The sequence below is a fragment of the Genypterus blacodes genome, unplaced genomic scaffold (assembly GCF_046128005.1).
Source record: "Genypterus blacodes isolate CSIRO-AG114 ecotype Tasmania unplaced genomic scaffold, CSIRO-AGI_Gbla_v1 ptg000063l_1, whole genome shotgun sequence".
Classification (NCBI taxonomy): domain Eukaryota; kingdom Metazoa; phylum Chordata; class Actinopteri; order Ophidiiformes; family Ophidiidae; genus Genypterus; species Genypterus blacodes.
Genome location: NW_027466875.1, coordinates 1,576,275 through 1,595,000, shown reverse-complemented (window position 1 = coordinate 1,595,000; position 18,726 = coordinate 1,576,275). Strand labels below are relative to the sequence as shown.

Here is an 18,726-nt window from a genome sequence, read left to right as displayed (position 1 = left end):
AACGTGATTGTGGAACAGGAGTCAGACACAACTTCAATTTGTCTTGTTTATTGAGCCAAATAACCCGTTTGTCATTTGTGGCTTTAAACTATTAAAGGATATAAGTTAGTCGGTTAGTTACTCACTGAAATACGTGCAGTTTCGGGCAGAGATATATAATTATATATTGAAAACTGGATTAGCAAAGCATGTAGCTGTGTGCTGAATCGTCCAAACTTCAAATATGGTAAAGTAAAGCGCAGTAAACTTGTACATTAGCCTTTGTTTCTTTAAGTCAAACAACCTCTTTCAAAAGACATAGTATTGATGCTTTATTTGCTGGCGTGCACGTTGTGTGTTTGTCAGCTCCAATATCCACAACTTGTGATGTTTTTGTCTGTATCCGTGATCTGACCCCTGCCAGCTCAGAGGGAAAGCTGTCTAATCAGGGACAACATTGCTATGTTTGTATGCTATGCGTGTGCTACATTCAGCATGAGCTAAAGTGATGACAGATTGGGTGCAGATGGAAAACCCATTTATTTATGAATATGGAATTCCAAAAAGCCCAAGTACAAGAAGAAAGACACTCGAGCACTGTAGGATTTTCAGTTTTGTCCTTGCTGAACTAAATTAATAACTCTGAAAGGTTTTGCGAACAACCTTTTCAATTGCTCGTTAAGTCATTGTTTAGTGTGGTTCCTTCTTTGTTTGCTTTTGAAGTGTTTTTACCAGCGAGTTTTTGCGCCCTGAAAGTCAAGTGAAGTGGTTTCCTGAAAGCGAGAGTTGCTATTTCTATGTAAGATTGTACGTTTTGTTATTTGCTTATAGTTTGTTGTGCTTTTCCTTCTATTCATTTCTCACAACAGATGAGGCTAAGTGTGGGGTCAAGAGTCCTCGTTAAATCTCATCAGTGAGAAACAGTGGCGAGCTGTGGAAGGTGAAAAATATTTTCTTTTTGTTTGAGTCCGATTCAGCTCCTGGAGCGTTCATTGACAGAGCAGAACAAAGCCCTTTACTTTGATGACATTCTGTTAGTTGATTTTAGCTCCGTTTAAAACACTTTGCCTTTCATTCTTGGCCATGCTTGTCCCATATGTGACGACACACACATTGATCAGAACCCGTGTAAACACCTTCTCTCCTACAAAGGGAACGCTTTCTAATCTTTCTTTTCTTTTTTTCCCATTTACCCCGGGGTGAAATTAATGTAGAAGTGTGAATGCCAGGCAGCCTGAGGCAACATGGAGCCCTGAGCAGAGGAGATGAGCTCGTTACCCGTGTTATTCACTGGAAGGCTCTTCTGCCCCCCGGGACTTTCATCCTCTCACTAAGGCTATGTGGTTACATACTAGAGGACACACTCTACAGAAGGGGACACGGCACCGCTGGAGAGACTGAGCATAGCAGGATCCCAACTTCAGGTCCAACCCCAAGATAGAACAAACCAGATTAGATTAGATACTGCAGACAGGTGTTGAAACCACACATGGTACCTATGAAATGACTTCATCGCTTATTTTCTCCCCATGATTCATCCATTTCTACAACTTTCACTTGTAAATATCCAGGGAAATGGAGGTGAGGGATGGAGGTTGGGCACTTGGCCTGCTTGTGCTCATCCTTGACCAGGAGGCACATAAAGCTGTGCTCCATCATGAAGTGTAAACTGTTTCCATCATGACCACATCCTAACTTTAACCTTTCACTCCCTCCTGACTGTTGTCCCTCCTTCATCTGTCCCCTCTGTCTCACTTTGCATTTAGAGCGTGCTGTCATTGGAGTGGACACATCCTTCATGGTGGAGATATGAGAGGTAGTGAACAGTGTTACGGCCCCACAAATAGCGAATACACTTACACACACACACACACACATGATTACTCACTCTCCCTCATTTCTCAAGGTAGTCAGACCTTTCTGATGACCCTGTCGATGACAATTTACCATTGGAGATATGTGAAACCCTCATTCTGATGCCTTCTGTCCTGGTGTTTCCCTAGCAACCAGCGGGACAGCTCTGCCAACACTGCTTACAGTGTTGTCTGTACAAGTGTGTGTCTGTGCACATGCATGTATATATACAGTAAGAAACACCACTGGATTGAAAATAGAAATTCTTAATGCAGTATTGTCGTTAGTGTGTGTGTTTGCATGTTTCCTACGTGGCTGCACAGGTAAGGGGGGGGGGGGGGGGGTGAGAGAGGGGCAGCAGCACTGTCGTCTGGCCAGAGAGCGACAGTGATGTTGCTGTGGTAGTGGTGAGGAAGACATAATAGCTGCAAACAAGCCAAGTCTGAGTGAGATCCAGACAGCAGACACATGTAACCCTTGACACACTGCCACAGGACAGCCGAGGGAACAGATAATCCTGAATACAAACTGGGCAAAGAATCACCCAGTTTTCCCAGTTTTCCTTCTTCCCTTTCCCGTTATCCCTCACTCTCATCAGCCTGGATGGCTCAGGTTTGAGACAACAGAGTGGTGGAGACCAGCGTGTGTGAGACACGAGAGCCAACCCGTACGGCACCGACAAGTACATATTTATATAAAACATGTATAAAATAAAGGAAACAAAAGCTTGAATTTCCCATTTTCTGTTTCACGTCTTGACTCAACAGTCTCCACTCATTTCACAGATAATAAATCTCAACACAAAACGAGGAGCACTGAATGTGTGGATCCTGGTGGACTCGGCTCATGTTGGGCTCTAAGACCACTTGTTTTCTGTGATCTCACTTCAGATTTTAGTCACAATGTTTACCAGGCACTAACCTGATTGGCTTGAGTAGAATCACGTGGGATGGCTTAACTGGAATGCAATTGGTCTGTGGTTTCCTCGCTAAACCATTACCGTAAAAACTGTAAAAGCGGCGCCGGTCACAATAGAAGAGCCCCGTGTTTTAAACCATAGCATTTAAAGGCTGCTTCACTTCACGCCACAGAAAAGTTATGGGAAAGTTGTGAAAAGATTTAAGAATTTAATTGGCAAACTTATTTAGAGCCCTTGAGTTCAAGGAGACTTCTAGCCTGATGTTGTCTGGCCCTCCTGTGCAACAATCTGTTGGGTTGAAATAATGAGTTTACTTGTGAGGAAAAGGAAGGAATGTGGAATTTAGGATGCAGAGTTGACCCCTGGTGAGCCTGGTGTTTGGGCTCAGTCAGTGTCTGACACAATGTGTGTGTCTCAGTTTCTTCACCACAAAAGCTTTCCAACACGTGTACAACACAAGTAGAGTTTTGGAGTTTTGCTAACTGTCATCTCTCACTTAGCCACCCTCTATACTGCCACACCTACAGTACACACACACACATCCATTTCATGTGCACATATCTATTATGATGCACACATGAAGAACATAGATAGGTTTATGTTTTCTTCATTTTCAGAAGGAGTGATTCAATTAACTTATCTCATGCTAAGTCCATTAGAGACTTTATCGCATCAACAAGATCTCCCACACACTCCCAAACATGCACCCGCCATTATATAGAAGTAATGTTGATGTTCCATTAGGAGTTACAGATAAAATCATCCGTGTCTGCGTGTGCTCTTATAATTGAAAATGGATGCTCTTACTTGTCTACATCCATTCAAGCTTGAAGTTAAGTGTTCTCTCAACTTCCTGTACATTGGTTTCTAAAACAGCCAGACTGTGCTGCAGCCATTCTGTTTCACAAATCCATAAATGTTTTATATTGATTTAATTCCCATAAAACTTAAGGGGTTGGATAGTAACAACCATGCACCTTTACAGTAATGTATACTGCACTCATTCCTTGAGCATGTAAATATCATAACGACGATCCAAACTGCTTAACAGGCTCCAAATCCTCCAGAAGTGGGCTGCCTCATCTGTCCACGTCCCCTCCATCCTCATCTCTACCACACTGGCTCCCTGCTCAATACTGACATATTACAGTATCAGTAAACGGAGAGGTGGAACTCGGTGCAAGGTTGTCACATCCTACATACCATTGAAGCAGACAAATACAATATCAGCTCCATGGCAACAGCACTGCCCACTCTCCCCTCAGGGGTGCATACATAAAGAATGGGTCTTATATGTATGAGCAGAGTAAGAGAGCAGAACAGAGGTGGTTAATTGCTCTAGTTTCCAGGTTTTCCAGATGAAGTGAGATGAATGTTGGGCCCTCAGGGTATTTAATGATGTCACAGGGGAGTTGTGCTTTTCTTGCTCTTTCACAGACTTCTGTGCTTGTGCCACTTGCCGTGACACAGTCTCACTCTTTCCGGGCTTTGTTGTCTGAGGTGCTGCTCTCTGTCAGCCGTCATGCCTGATTGTGTTTCAGCCAAGGAACAGCCAGCAGCATGCTGACAAGTTTACTTGGCTGTCTCCTACTCTACACGTCTTTTATATCAGTGTTTGTTTCTCCAGTGTGTGTGTGTGTGTGTGTGTGTGTGTGTGTGTCTGTAGGCCTCTGAAGTAGCTGCTGTCTAAGATGGAGACCAAAGTGAAAGAGACTTGCAGCTCCCTGTTTCATTCTGGCTTTGGAGCTACTATCACCACTACTGTCACCATCCTAGCCTCTCTCCAGCCCCACACCTGCCCTCCAGCACTAGTACACACACACACACACACACGCACATATGCTCACAGACATCAAGTTTGTTCATTAAGTTTCATTTCCTTTGCTGTTTTCAGTCTCACCTCACAGCTGCTAATGCCGGACCATCGTTGGCTTAGCTGACTTATTCACTCCTAGACACACACAGCACACACAGCACACACAGCACACACACACACACACACAGCACACACACAAGCAGGATTAAATCAGCATTTCCTATTCATTGAACTATGGGCTTGCACCTACCTCCCTCCCTCCCTCTCTCTACCTCCTTCCGTCCTCTCCTTGGCTGAGAATGGATGGTTTCATAGCAACTGCCCACGTCTGCATCAGAAGGGAGTTTCCATACTTGACGTACTGTAGAAATGACGCCGAGCAAAGGGAGACACAAACACACAGACACACACACACAAATACACAGACAAATGCATTAATGAATGTGTTGATTAGCAATCACTGTGTCCTTCACACTGACGGAGGAAGCTGTTGATTGGGTGAATTACACATTCGAGTCAAATTGAGATTGGGGAAGATGATGGGTGTTCATGAATCCCTGAGGAAGACTTTGTCATACTGCCAGTAAATAAAAAATGAACTCACAGAAAAGAAAACACTATTGATTAGTGGAAAAATACATTCATGGCAGCAGGGAGAGTTCTGCTCTGTGGGTAACAAACCATTTGATAGAATATTCAACCACAATTCTACCTGTTTCTCCATTTTCCTAGGTTATATACTGTTCCGGCAAGTTTTGTGCATAGATTAATGTTAAATCATTCATGTTATAGCTATAAGAACTGTGTTTAGTGGTGTTGGTGGCTGGTGCTGGTTCTGGTTCTGGGGTTCGGCCTGATCCGTCTACAAACCAACCTGTGTTTCAGGTAACTTGGGAGCAGAGCTGAACGACAACGGCACCAGCAGCTGCCTGAGGAGGAACATTGCAATGGTAGACTTGGATGCACAATCATGGGGGCAGAAAGGCTGCGGGAGTGTTTGACCAGCAGGGTGTGCAGTTTGTCCATTTCCGTTCCTGCTGGATGCACTGGGCCTCCTCCAACTCCCCCGCTGCGGTCCCTGCCTGTTCCCTCACACACGGCACTGGGCTGGCAGACACACTCGCAGCAAATGGGCTGTTTAAGCTACCGAATAATTAATGGCATGTATGATTACAGGCTCAGCACTGTGACGGAATGACATGATTGATCTTGTTTTACCAGGTCGCCAGGCTTTCTGTGCTCATGGCCATAGAGAAATAACATCCGCCACAGTGACCCTCACTTCTGGAGAGGTGTGTATATATACAGTTTATACGTTTATGTATGTATGTATGTGTGTGTGTGTGTGTGTGTGTGTTAGGGGTGCGCACTCATCAGCTTTATGACTGTAACTTTTTAACAGTTGAACCCATGGGAGACTGGTCAAGGACACGCAGTGGAACAACCCCCCCGATAAACTTCTCCAATCATCCTGAGGGACACATAGACTCGTTCACTCCTGGCCCAGACACCGGTTCTACTCAGCTGGATGTTGTTGCCATGGATATGGGTCCCTGCTCTCTGTTCAGGTCAGTTGATTGTGTCCTGGTTACTAATGAAGTGTGATGTTCCTGTCCTTGGCACAGAGGACATTCAAGATAACAAATGTCTGCTGTCTGTATTGTTTGTATGTATGCACACCTGTGTATGAGTGTGTACCTGCGTGTGTGTGTGTCTAAGGTATGACTGGTGTGGTTTGTACATCTGTTCAGCGGTGCCTTTATAGCAGAGGAGGGCAAACTTCATAACACCAACTTTCTCTTAGATTTATTTTAATTCTAAAACATTCTCTTCCCCATATGTCAAAATGTGGATCAGAAAGCTCAGATCAATAGAGTGGGAGCACATTGGGCCATATCTCAGAGCTATTGATCGTCTCTCCCTCTAAGAGATGACCTTGTGCAGATGACTTCAGAAATGTGTCTGCAGGTCTGAAGTGTTATGAGTGACTGCACTGGGACACACTTCCTCCTGTCTCTGTCCCCCTGTGTCCATTCAGACAGGAGGCTGACATGTGCTTCACTCCTCCATATTACCAAGAGCGATAAGCAAACATATTGTCACAAGTGAACCATATACAGGTAGTTTGGACACAGGTTATGTACTATAAAGTAATAGAAGTTTTCTTTGAAATAGGTCAGGATGATTTATGGATGGACGACATTCACAGTCTGGGTATTGATTGTATATCTGCATGAATGTCTCCAGGTTAGTGGCAGAAAGGCACCCAGACCACCTCGCCCTCAGTCAGTCTGTCTGTGTGGATATAAATGATCAAATATATCAGAACATGATGAAATAGAAAGACTATAGGAAGAGTTGTGATGCCAACACTGAATAAATGCAGATGTGATATGAGTCATTAGTAAAGACAAGGCACTTAATCGCATTCCACAGAATTTATTTAGAAGCCATTTCCAATATACAAGCAAAACACAAGAAAATGTCACCATAGCAACCAGAAACTCATGGAAAAGCTCCCTCTCCTAATTTCATTTTTCCCTCATAATTTAGTGTGCAGCTTAATGCTGTCACGTATGCAGATTGTGCCAATGGCCTGCATGCCCACAAGCCCAAACACTACCTGCTGTGAATACAGCTCACACACTTTCAAAGATACAATCTGTTCCTCTAGCTGCTCCAAACTCAAGAAATATTTCTTTAAGTTTGGAACACAGCACACTCGTTTTGCAGCTTTCAGTAAAATGTATCCCATATCTCATTTTTGCAGGAGGCCTGCAGGCACATTTTTAATTAAGAATCAATCACAGTTTCAGTGATAAAGGGCGATATTTAGCAGGTGTCAGATCACTGCAACTGTGTTTTCACTTTGGCTAAAAATAGTCAAAGCTTCATTGGTTTTCCTTGGCTCGGCCCCGTTCACACAGATCATTCCTGTGGACTGACTTGCAAACAAATGCATCAAGTTGGCAGATATACAGTATATTGGCTAGATTTTCCACCAGAACTAATGTACATATTACAATAATCATTTATGCAAAGTGCATTAGAGAGTCGTGTAGGAAACAGCTTCTTGAGCCACAGTCTCAAAACTTAGAACTGTTGAGTTCTGAAAGGAGATTTGCATAAATCTACATCACTGAGCATCTGTTAGAAAATAGCTGCAGGGCTTATTTCGTGCAGACACCTTCCTGAAAGATTCTTGTGCTTGGTTATTAAATTAAATGATGCAAGTCCACCTGGATGAAAAGATCCATTCCATCTGTACCCACAGGGCAAACAAACCTGTCAACACTACTGTCCTCAAACGCCCTGATCGTTCTACAATTATTTGTTTTCCTATCCTTCCATTTCAAGGGATCACATGTGGGCTCTAACTCTAACCACATACCCAAGAGCCTTAGAGAGAAACTTGATGACAAACATGCAAAATTATTTTTTCCAAAAACCCTAAGTTTATTGATGGAGGAAAAGTGATTTGATGCATGGGGTTGACGGAGTCTCAAGTATTTCTCTGCGCAACTCCTGAGAGACGGATTCTTGAGTTACATTACATGATGGTTGGTCCTTTCCATTCTTTCTTGCGTCATTCCTTCCCCTCCAAGGCAGTGTGACTTGATAGCCATCAAATGTGGTTCAATCTCCTCCTCCTTCAACATTGTCCAAACTTCACAGGTCATATTAGTGCTGTTTCCTCCTGAATGAACACCCTAGGAAGAAGAGAAATGGAGAAAGACTGATCGTTAATAATCTACAGACAGAACTGCAGCCATGGAGCTCTGACTGACAACATAACAGATAACTCAAATCATTTCCAACCAAGCGTGGTTTAATGCCAAAGGTTGCAGCTGCACCCATAGCAACTCAAGGCAAAAGTCCTTGGTTACCAAGGCAGAAAAGCACAGGACAGAAAAGATGGGCAAGGAACAGCTCAGTAAAACAAACCGCGACCTTGAGCTGAACCAACAAGCTCCAATGCTGTGTAGAGAGTTCTTAAATGTACTCTGACCAGGGAGGTGATGCTGGTCTGAGAGTCAAACCAAGAAGGTGAGCTGTACTCACTACTAAATTCCAAGTAAACATCTGTGTATTAGAGTGTGTATCATATGTCCGTGCAGTTCATCTTATAGAAATGGATCACAAATGAAACATTTCCAAGACTACCACAAGAGTCAGTGTACGCCTTAGCTGACACCCCTTTCACATAGAACAGCATGAAAGGGCAACACAAAGGCAGATTCCAGTCAAAAATGTGCATTAAACTGTATACATGTACATATATAGTTCTGTCTGCTGGCTGTGACGATGGTGTACCTTCTGTCAGGCGGGCTTTCCCTCCTGTAGGCTGGCAGAGGACTGTGGAGCAGCCCACACACAGGACGACGGTCTGAGCGTGACTGAACACTGTGGTGATCTTGTAGCAGCCTGTAAACACACAAAATGGAAAACATGAAATTGAGATCGTGAGTACCAGAACAGTGAGCTGCTACACAAACAAAACACTTAGATGCTTTACAAATGTGCTGTTCTCACTGGTGTTCTTGTAGCTGATCGATCGAATGAGTCACTTCAAACTCAATCAACTCACAGACAACCACAAGTGTCACTGTATGCCTTATTTGACACCCCAATCACTTAAGAAACAGTAAATGGGCAACACTTAAAGGCAACGTTTGGGTTTATCCTTTTTTCAGAATGTATTACTCTGTTAAAAAATACCAACCTGGACATTTCACATCCATAAAATAGGAGTTAGGACATTGGACGAGGCGCTTTTTCTTGTGCGTCCTCTTTTCCTCCTCGGCAGTCGGATGCAACAGATCTTTGGCTAACTGAGAAGAGAAACAAAGGATTAGTACAACGCAAGAATAAACCAGAGTTAAAATAAAGTCAGACTCGGTCATATTTTTGAGGGTGGAACTCTCGGACATTTAAGCACAGTATCATAGGAAAAGAACAGGAAAAACAAGGAGTATGACGTAACGTTTGTAGCTTTAAGCTAACCGGAGGAGCACACGTATTGGAGTTACGTTACATATTGTTACAATTTCTATATTGCTATTCAAAGTCTACGTCTTTCAATCTTTACTTTAATCTGGATTATTACACTACTTAACGATTTCGGCTCGTTTTATGAATCTATAGCAGCACGTGTAGCATCGTGCTATACTTTCTCCAACACGTGTTTCGCCATGTTGAGAGCAATTGTGAGTTCAAACGTGACCAGCGTTCGCCACCGGAAGATCAAAAACAGTCAAACACTATAACACACTCGAACTGGAACATTTCTGGAAGATTTAGTAACAGATCCTGTGAAATGCGTCACATTACTTACAGGCATGTCTGCGTGTGTGTGGAATCTCACAAAATAAAGGGGGAGGGGAGAGAGTCACGGTGGAGTTAAAACCGGAAACTGCTGGCGGAAGACAAACGAAGCCGGAAGTGAGGTTATGTAGCTGAAACTCAATAACATTATTTTATTATACTGCCGGCCAAAGATGAACGAGGTGATTCGAGTTCACAGTGTTCTAGAATGCGTCGTTTGGTGATGTATAAATGTGACGTCAATGTGACGCTGTTGTAAGCGACACTTGGCCGTCTTAAGCAAAATAAAATCATCATAACAGAAAAGTTCACCGTGTGCGTAGACGAAGAAAAATACACATTTAAGTTGTTAAATTACCAGTATTTGTCATGTGTTTTATTGGGGTAAAAAAAATCACCCAAAGTAATCGGTATCGGTATCGCAAAAAATTGCCAAAAAAGTAATCGGGATCGTATCGGATCAAAAAATCTGGTATCGCCCATCACAAGTACAGAGTCTTTAATAATTTCAAAACGCAGACGTTGTTAAATTAGATTACAAACATATGTTACAGAAATACAATAAATAAAACGTCATTAAAATGTATATGATTCGTTGATAAAGTGATCGTTTCTGATACCTCTTATTTTTGTAGTAAGTCCGGAAATTAATCATTTTTCATAACAGGCAGGCAGGGATTTTTCATAACGCATAAATTGAGTTTCCTTAATAATTAACAGTTTTGTCGAGGAGGGTTTTCATCATGATTACGTCACGAGATAGCGCTTTGTAATAACTAATTGTATAACGGTGATAACATTTTGTCAATGCTTAACTCACTGAAGAAGTGTCATGGTAACAGAGTGCCACATAGTCACAAATCCACAAGTCCCTCTGAGTCACATCGTTCATCCAACCCTTTGCATTGAGGCGTCGTCACGAAGCCAGAAAAAAAATACAAATTACGAATAAAAATAGATAAGGAAATGAAAAAGGTAAATGTAAAGGTAAATAAAGCAAACATGCTGTAGATCACTCATATAAAAACTTGTTTATCATTTTCATCATTGGCTGATCGAACTGCGCCCCCCGCTGGCCGTGCTGGGTGCGTGCGTGTTTGACCCACCGCTGGTCCCGAGCACTCCCACACTGCGTAGCTCCACAGTGGACCAGATCCGGGCCGGGAACAACTTTTAGTGGGCAGAAACAAACAACGTAGCCGCCCCGGTTCCATTGACTCCCGGTTGAAAGGAAAATGCTCACTGAGTAGATTTGACGATGCTCGTTGATCCGCTGTAGGACAGAAGGACTTTGTATCTCTTCCCAGCCCAGACAAGCGCAGAGGCTCAGAGGGGGATCGGGATTTACCGCTGACAAGTCTGCAAAAAGGGGGAAAAAAACCTAAAAGAGGATCCGTTCGTTTCATGGATCATCTTTGTGAAGTCCGGTTCACGTTAGTCACACTTTGAAGGGGGGTTTTGTCAGCAAACAGCTAAAGTTTTTGAAGTGGATGAAAGACGCTGCCAATCTTTTCCCTTTCTGCCTTAACTTTGACGAACAGCTCCGACTATGGCGAAAAAGTACGATTTCCTTTTCAAACTCTTACTCATCGGGGACAGCGGAGTGGGTAAAACATGTCTGATCATTCGTTTAGCTGAGGATAACTTCAACTCTACATACATATCCACCATTGGTACGTTATACTGTGTAATGTTTGCTTACGACATTTGTGCATCAGCTCCTCAGAACGTTGGAACAGAATGAGACATTTATTTGCTGAGGGCAGATGTTTCATTCCCTCTTCCTCTATTTGTTGTTTGACACTGTGCAAACTGGTTTTCCTCACTCATACACTGTTTCATGTTTCAACTAGTCTGTGCTCTCACATTTCGTCTCCGTTTACTTATCCTGCCTCTTATCTGGGGGGTTATTTTCCGCCTGTGTCTTCCCTCACCCTCACCCCCCCCCCCCCCCCCCTCCCTCAGATCTCATTCCTCTCACTTGGCTCTCAGTAGGTCCACCCACCCTCATTCCTATCTCTTTTGCCATCTCCACGTTCCCAGAAGAATGGTTGGCCTTCTGGCATGTACAGCTTTAAACCCCCCCACCCTCTCTCGTTGTCTATCTCAGCTTTGTCCTGCCCAAAAGGAAACCCAGACAAACACAAAAGCAAAGGGACAGTGTGTCCATCGGGCCTGCGTGCATCTCATCTTCACCCCATGTCTGTTTGTGACATAAGAGGGAAAGACTGTCGAGCCAAAAGCGCAGTGAAAACTATGATAAGGCTCCAGTGGAATGCTTATTGAGGGTGACCTATATTTGTGTGTCTGTGTTCATATCTGAGGCATTTAACTCCTTTTCTGTCTCTCTTCTCTCTCTCTCTCTGTTTTCCCTTTCAGGCATTGACTTTAAAGTAAAAACCATTGAAGTTGACGGAAAGAAAGTCAAGCTACAAGTCTGGTAAGAGATCTAAAGATTTGTTTTCTCAGTGAATCAGATAATGACGAGCTGTTCTCTGCTGCCTCTCTGTTCTCCGCCTTGCTGCTTTAATTTCCCGAGAAGTGGAAAGAGGAAATTCTCTTGTTTTTTCCAAATCATGACTGTATGACAGGATTGATTGTGCTGCTATGAATCACGTACAGCCTCTACACAGAGTCACTTTGTGTCATGTTAGACAGAGATGACTTTTAAGCAAGGCAGGTTTATTTGCATAGCACGCTTCATACCAGAGGCAATTCAAAGTGCTGTACTGAGTAATACAAATACTGTAAAGATAAGAGAGTTATCATGATAAACTAATACAAGAAGTTTAAAAAAAGATACAGTATGATTTAGAGATCAGAACCTGTGAACGTACAGTCAAAAAATACAAGAAAACAAGGCTTGAAAATCTAAAATAGTGCCGTTCCAGTGAGAAACAAAAGATTTAAGCTCTGACTTAAAACCTGCGGCTTGTCTAATGTCAACAGGGAGGTTATTACAGGTCTGTGATGCCTGATAGCAAAACGCTGCTTCACCATGTTTAGTTCTGACTCAGGGGACAGCCAACAGGCCTGACCTAGGAGTCCTCTGGGCCCGTGAAGGTTCATATGGCTCAAGCATTTCAGAAAAGTACAGAGGCCCCAGAACCACAGAGAGCTTTGGAGATAAGCAGGCATCTAATCTACTTTAAACAAACTTTACTAGGTCTTTATTGAACAGTATTCCTCTGACTCTAGCAATATTTCTGTAGAGGCTGATGAAGTTACTGATTTTATGGGGCTGTTGAAGTCTAAATCCAGGATTACACCAAATCTTCTGGCCTGATTCATTATGAGAGACGGGGAGTTGAGCTCAGCGATGACGTTCCTCCAAACAAGATGATCTTAGTCTTATCTTTCTTTAATTGGAGAGAGGATTTGTCCTAAAGGGAACATATATTAATAAAAAAGGGTCCTAAAATTGACCCCTGCGGAACCCCAGACATCATGGCCATTTGTTCAGTTACACAGAGATACTGGATCACCTGAAGCATTTGAGGACAGAGAAGAGTCCCAACCAGTTTTCTAATGTTTGTTCTTGACTTACACTTGTTGTTCTCCACAGAGTAGATCTTTGCTTGTGTTGTATTCAAATCTCATATAATATAAAAAGCATCGACTAAATGACTAAATGTAGATGTAAAAGAATTTCCAATTTTTAGGGAGAGGCTTAATGACTGCAGTCTTCAAAGCCAATGTGACAATGCCAGATTGGAGAGAGTTGTGAACATACAAGTCGTAGTTCTTTTGCCAGACTGCACAAATCAGTTTGAACAGAAAACATCTGGGCCAAACATCAAGGCAACAGGTGAACGATTTGAGATTGGAAACAGTTGAACTCAGCTTGTTACAGCAGTGTAACGTGTGCACAAACTGCAAATCTTTGACTCTGAATGTGTGTCTGTGCCTTTTGTAGGGACACAGCAGGGCAGGAGAGGTTTAAGACCATCACAACAGCCTACTATAGAGGAGCCATGGTGAGGCCCACATGTCTGCAGAACAAGCAGAGCAGATAATCACACTGACATCTCCTCCTCCTGTCTGCTCACTCTTTATCTTCCACTGACTGACTTCCTAAACCCCCTTTTTCCTCTCTGTCAGGGCATCATCCTGGTGTATGACATCACTGATGAGAAGTCTTTCGAAAACATTCAGAACTGGATGAAGAGCATCAAAGAGGTGAGCTGGTGTAGATATCTGGAACAGGCTTTCAGCATAATGACGGGTCGTTTTAACTGCCAGACGTTTGGGAGACATTTCATCCCGTCTTTGCAGAGAGGATGTTTGCGGCGATGGAATGCCTCTCGCTGTGATTATTTTCTTACAAGTGCAAATCATTCTGGGTCTTTGGTCCAGGTGTTGCATACATACAGATTTCTTCCCCTCTGATCTTTTCTTCTTAAACATGCTTGCGACTGAGCGGATATGCCTAAATACACATCAAACTCGCCCTAATCAATTAATTGCATCCTCCTTTCCCAGAATGCATCAGCCGGTGTCAGTCGCATGTTGCTAGGTAATAAGTGTGACATTGAAGCTAAGCGGAAAGTTTCCAAGGAGACAGGAGAGAAGGTGAGCTGATCCTAATTATGTCCAATACATTGCATCATTTTTATTATTACAGTGGAGATTTGAGAGTCGATAATGGCTGGATGGAAGTTAAATATGCTGTATCATGCAATGCTTAAAGTTTGCAGTGTGAGAAACAAACAATAGAATTGAGGACACATTGACAACTGCTCAGCAGCCACAGAGACGATACACCCCAGACTCCAGTTTTGCATGTTGGCTGTAAAGTTTCAACAGTGACTGAATTAAATTCCCTCAACATCAGGACCAATTGTTTATCTTTTTTTGCATACGTGAGTGCAAATGTGTACACAGTTTGGTAGGAATAGACAGCAAGAGATAATGAATTCATGAGAAATAACACTTTTAGTAGAATGAGCCATGTCCACACACATTTGGCTACAAATTGGGGCAAAACTGTAGAGACAGAAATAGAGATGAAACTTTTGTCGAGAAATCCAGACCTGTTTTTTTTACTCTATGACTTATGGTTCAAAAGTCATAATGTGATCGAAGTTAAACATCAAAGTGGTTATTACAGCACCACCATCAGAAAAATTGAACTAAGCTCATGAACCCATCGCTTATTAATCTGCCAAATTTAAATCCAACTCCAAATCGGATTACAACTGTCCAAACTGTGACAGACAGATGGACGGACGGACAGACCAGTCCATCCGCTCGGTCTGAGTAATGAAGAGGGAGCGATTATCTTGAGAGGGAGTGGAGTGCTGAGCCGACAGATACATTCAGATGCACCGGCTTTACATTCGCCTTAAGATAAGAAGCAGGAAGTGAATATAATCCCATATCCTCATGTAAACTAATAAAGTCTCTCTGTCTGTGTGTGTGTGTGTGTGTGTGTGTGTGTGTGTGTGTGTGTGTGTGTGTGTGTGTGTGTGTGGCGTGGTTGGCAGCTGGCAAAGGATCATGGGATCAGGTTCTTTGAGACCAGTGCAAAGTCCAGCATCAACGTAGATGAGGTGAGAGGGAAGATAACATATGACTTCATACAACTTAACAGGCCTTGACTGGTGTCAGAAAAAAAAGTGAATCTCTCTCTCGCTCTCTCTCTCTCTCCCTCCTGTAGTCCTTTTTGTCTTTGGCACGAGACATTCTACAGAAGTCCAGCAGGAAACCGGTAAGGAATAACAGAACACCACCTTGTTGATTGACATGTGGACGTGTGGAACGTTTCTTTGCGTTCTGCTTTGACACCAAACTGTCGTCTCTCCTTGTTTAACAGGGCCCCACAGGACGAGAAGTCAAAATCACCAGCAGCACAGAGAAAAAAGCCTCCAAATGCGCCCTTCTCTAGATCTGTCACCATACAGACATACACACATGCAGTACACACATATAGTACACACATGCAGTACACACATATAGTACAGTACACACACACACAGCACACACATACAGTACAGTATGCAGGCTCAGCTGAGAGTAAAAGACAGTGTTACTGGGGGGAAACAGATCAGTAAGCCTTCTGTCTCCATCCGCTGGGCGTAACTATCAACTACAACCAGGTGCAGAAAAGTATGTTTTATACCAATTATTTTGCTCAGTATTTTAGTTTCCCAAAAAAAAGTATTTTGCCAGAAAAATAATTTATAGATGTCTTATATTATTAATCTGAAATGTTATTGATATGATATTGCCTTTATATCGCATAGAACTCATTTTCCTCCACATTTCCTCTCATCACATTCATGTGGTGAAGTGGAGTCTTTAGAGTCATTTAGAGGAAATCTTTAAGGATCCAGTCAATCTCCATCACAGCACCAGAGATGTTTTCCCTGTATTTCCTTAATGTTCTAACATTTTTTTTAGCCCGGCTAGCTACATAAGAATTCACACTTCAGCTTTATCGACCTATTCCGTTGATTTCTTTAATGTCTGAGCATGTTTAACTTTTCAAAGAGGAGTTCAGGAGCAGTTAAGGTTGTTTCTTGTTTATCCAGAACACATTCATCTTATATTTGCTCTTTGTCAGGCATGTGACTCATTCCACAGATTGTGAGAGAACATTTAAAGCCGGTCATTTGATTGAATAATAAGCCATAAAGCCTCTTTGAGGAGCAATGCACTCTCTCGCTTCTGTAAGTTCACTGTTTGAAATTCAATGATTTATATAATATTACATCAACAACACTGACAAATAGACATTCCATCCCTCAGTGCCATATTAGACACAGGGATTACGTTATGTTCCCCCACATTCTTAGTGGCAGTTACATATCATTAGAGATCTCATAGATTCAACAATGAACTTTAAATGAATATTTGAAATTTTGGGTTGTTTTGCCAACGGTTATGTCTTAAGAGAGGTTATGAAATGTTTAAACCGTGATACATTTACTGGAATATTTGAGTTCTGCTGGTCACATCGTATGAGAAAGAACAAAGCAAAGTGATTCTGGCTGTGTGTGTGTGTGTGGTTTACATGCAAAAACAAACACTAACAAGTGCCGTTTTAATAGATGAGGGAATTGGGAATGTGGCAGAGAAGTGCAATATGAGAAGTTGAGTGGAGAGATGAGAGAATGATGGATAGAGAATGTGAGTTGACAGAATTTGAGGGGCTGTGATGCAGCAGGATGTTGAATTCATAAAGTAGGATTAAGTTTGGATTTGAAGTGTTCCCATGTTCCATCTGTTCAGATCATTCCAAATCAAAGCGATTGGAGGTTTGGCCTGCACACACACACATACTGTTGTTGCTCTTTTTTTCCATCTTTGTTTTCCTTATAGACCTGCCACAGTGCTTTGTTCACCATTTACACTCATGCTGCTCACTGAATAAAAAAGAAGCGGTTGGAGAAGAAAAAACAAAGTAGATGTCTGTTTGTGTTTAACAGTTTGAATGTTCCGTGAAACTGTCATGAAACTGTGCTTTTGAGACAGAGAGGAAACATGGAAGTGTGGGAGAGGCTCAGTGTCTCAGTCAAGGACATTTAAAGGGAAACATGGCGGTTGATGGCTACAGTGTTGCCTGTTGGATCAATGACATCATCCTGAGACATGAGGGACACCTTCTGGCCCCTGTGGCTTCCTTTTTTGACGGGTATCCTCTAATTACAGAGACCAATAAAGCGACATGACACCCCCATTATCCCCCCCAACAGCCTCATTGCTGCAGCAGTAGGAGCTAGGATCCAGTCGCTAGGCAACCGCCCCACCTTCCTCCTCAGCATCAGCACCAGCAGCGTACGCACGCTCTGCCGCATCCCCACGCTCCCCGCACGTCCTTGCGTGCCTTGTCATCACGTAGCAGGTGTCGGTTTGCAAACACGATACATTAATCATTGCTGCACACGAAGAGAAGACGAAGAAGAAAGTCAAAACAATCGCATGCAAAAAGATTATTCATTAGTATTATTATTATTGTTGTTGTTATTACTATTTCTAGTAGACAATGTTTTTGAGTTCGTGTGACGTCGGGTGGGAGGCAATGAGGTGAATGTCCAGGATACACACACACACACACACACATATGGCGCACACACACACTCACACACGGGTTGAACGGGATGCCCGCGTGACTGCAGGGATGAAAGCGGCGGCAGGGGGGGTCTAGGTGAGTGTGTGGACCACCGCAAACCCCCGGAGGTGTACATGGCAGAGAGCGACGCCTCCTCAGAGAGCCTCATCCGGGCCTACAGCGGCTATTTTTGGTGCAGTCTGAAAATCGATGGATGATATTTCGTTCCTGTTCGTCCCGAGGTAATTATTCTCGCTTCCTTCCCGAACGAGCCGCTCTGTGCTCGGGCTTAGACCCGTGAAGGCTCCATCACCTCTCTGCCGTGACAGGAGGAGGAGGACTGGAACAGAAGGTCGGGGGAGGAGAGCGCACATGTTTTGGATGTTGTTCCTCAGCGGTGGACGCGGATTCACCCGCTCGCCTCGTTTGTGTTGCGGGTAAAAAAAACAACAAGAGATCCGCTGCTCTTCTTCTTCTTTTTATAACGGTGCCTTAGAATTTGCGGCCTGTTCGTGTCTCGAGTTACCGCAATGCCACGGGCAAGAGAGGGGAGAGGTGGAAGGCAGAAGATGGAGAGATGCAAACAGGGAGAAGAAATTGAGTTCTATGATAATAACGCTCAGATTGGGGAGGAAATAGTCCCATATTTGTTATTATTGAAAGAATGACTGAGCAGCAGAATGTGTAGACCGTGAGGCTATGAGGCTACAGTGGCCTGTGAGCTGCAGGGGATGAAAGAGTCACTGTATTTACTGAGGCGTTCTTACTGTCCCACCTGAA

At 43.2% G+C, this 18,726-nt stretch overlaps 2 protein-coding genes, 1 long non-coding RNA gene and 2 other non-coding genes across 8 annotated transcripts; 2 read left to right on the top strand and 3 right to left on the bottom strand.

The window, feature by feature from the left end:
- The first annotated feature begins 15 nt into the window (after positions 1–15).
- On the top strand, positions 16–2,510 carry LOC143003982 (uncharacterized). The gene is made up of 3 exons (XR_012963920.1): positions 16–226; positions 849–919; positions 1,194–2,510. It is a non-coding gene; the product is annotated as an uncharacterized LOC143003982 (long non-coding RNA).
- A 3,259-nt stretch (positions 2,511–5,769) lies between these two features.
- rab13 (RAB13, member RAS oncogene family) lies at positions 5,770–16,602 on the top strand. 4 transcript variants are annotated; one of them, XM_076154797.1, is made up of 9 exons: positions 5,770–5,860; positions 5,971–6,136; positions 12,273–12,333; positions 13,810–13,870; positions 13,995–14,072; positions 14,376–14,465; positions 15,380–15,445; positions 15,553–15,603; positions 15,709–16,602. In XM_076154797.1, exons 2-9 carry the CDS (start codon positions 6,097–6,099, stop codon positions 15,778–15,780), a joined length of 519 nt encoding a protein of 172 aa, XP_076010912.1. In that variant the 5' UTR covers positions 5,770–5,860; positions 5,971–6,096; the 3' UTR covers positions 15,781–16,602. The 4 variants fall into 4 exon arrangements, with proteins under 4 accessions (XP_076010912.1, XP_076010911.1, XP_076010910.1 ...); XM_076154796.1 differs by lacking the exons at positions 5,770–5,860; positions 5,971–6,136 and adding an exon at positions 10,968–11,453; XM_076154795.1 differs by lacking the exons at positions 5,770–5,860; positions 5,971–6,136 and adding an exon at positions 10,970–11,566.
- Positions 6,992–10,014, bottom strand: rps27.2 (ribosomal protein S27, isoform 2). Its single transcript, XM_076154776.1, has 4 exons — positions 9,904–10,014; positions 9,292–9,400; positions 8,883–8,993; positions 6,992–8,278 (listed from the first exon to the last, which is right to left on the bottom strand). The coding sequence occupies exons 1-4, from the start codon at positions 9,907–9,909 to the stop codon at positions 8,250–8,252; spliced, it is 255 nt and encodes an 84-aa protein (XP_076010891.1). The 5' UTR covers positions 9,910–10,014; the 3' UTR covers positions 6,992–8,249.
- Positions 8,673–8,804, bottom strand: LOC143004025 (small nucleolar RNA SNORA13). Its single transcript, XR_012963925.1, has one exon. It is a non-coding gene; the product is annotated as a small nucleolar RNA SNORA13 (small nucleolar RNA).
- Positions 9,102–9,237, bottom strand: LOC143004024 (small nucleolar RNA SNORA13). Its single transcript, XR_012963924.1, has one exon. It is a non-coding gene; the product is annotated as a small nucleolar RNA SNORA13 (small nucleolar RNA).
- Positions 16,603–18,726: the final 2,124 nt, after the last annotated feature.

Bases quoted from the DNA above. Each gene is read 5' to 3' on its own strand.
- rab13 (XM_076154795.1), top strand. From the start codon at position 11,443: ATGGCGAAAAAGTACGATTTCCTTTTCAAACTCTTACTCATCGGGGAC. The intron at 13,871-13,994 runs GTGAGGCCCACA...CCTCTCTGTCAG, and splicing joins CCTACTATAGAGGAGCCATG to GGCATCATCCTGGTGTATGA. The intron at 15,446-15,552 runs GTGAGAGGGAAG...TCCCTCCTGTAG, and splicing joins CCAGCATCAACGTAGATGAG to TCCTTTTTGTCTTTGGCACG.
- rps27.2 (XM_076154776.1), bottom strand. The intron at 8,994-9,291 runs GTTGGTATTTTT...GTGTGTTTACAG, and splicing joins TATGGATGTGAAATGTCCAG to GCTGCTACAAGATCACCACA. The intron at 8,279-8,882 runs GTACACCATCGT...TCTTCTTCCTAG, and splicing joins GAAAGCCCGCCTGACAGAAG to GGTGTTCATTCAGGAGGAAA.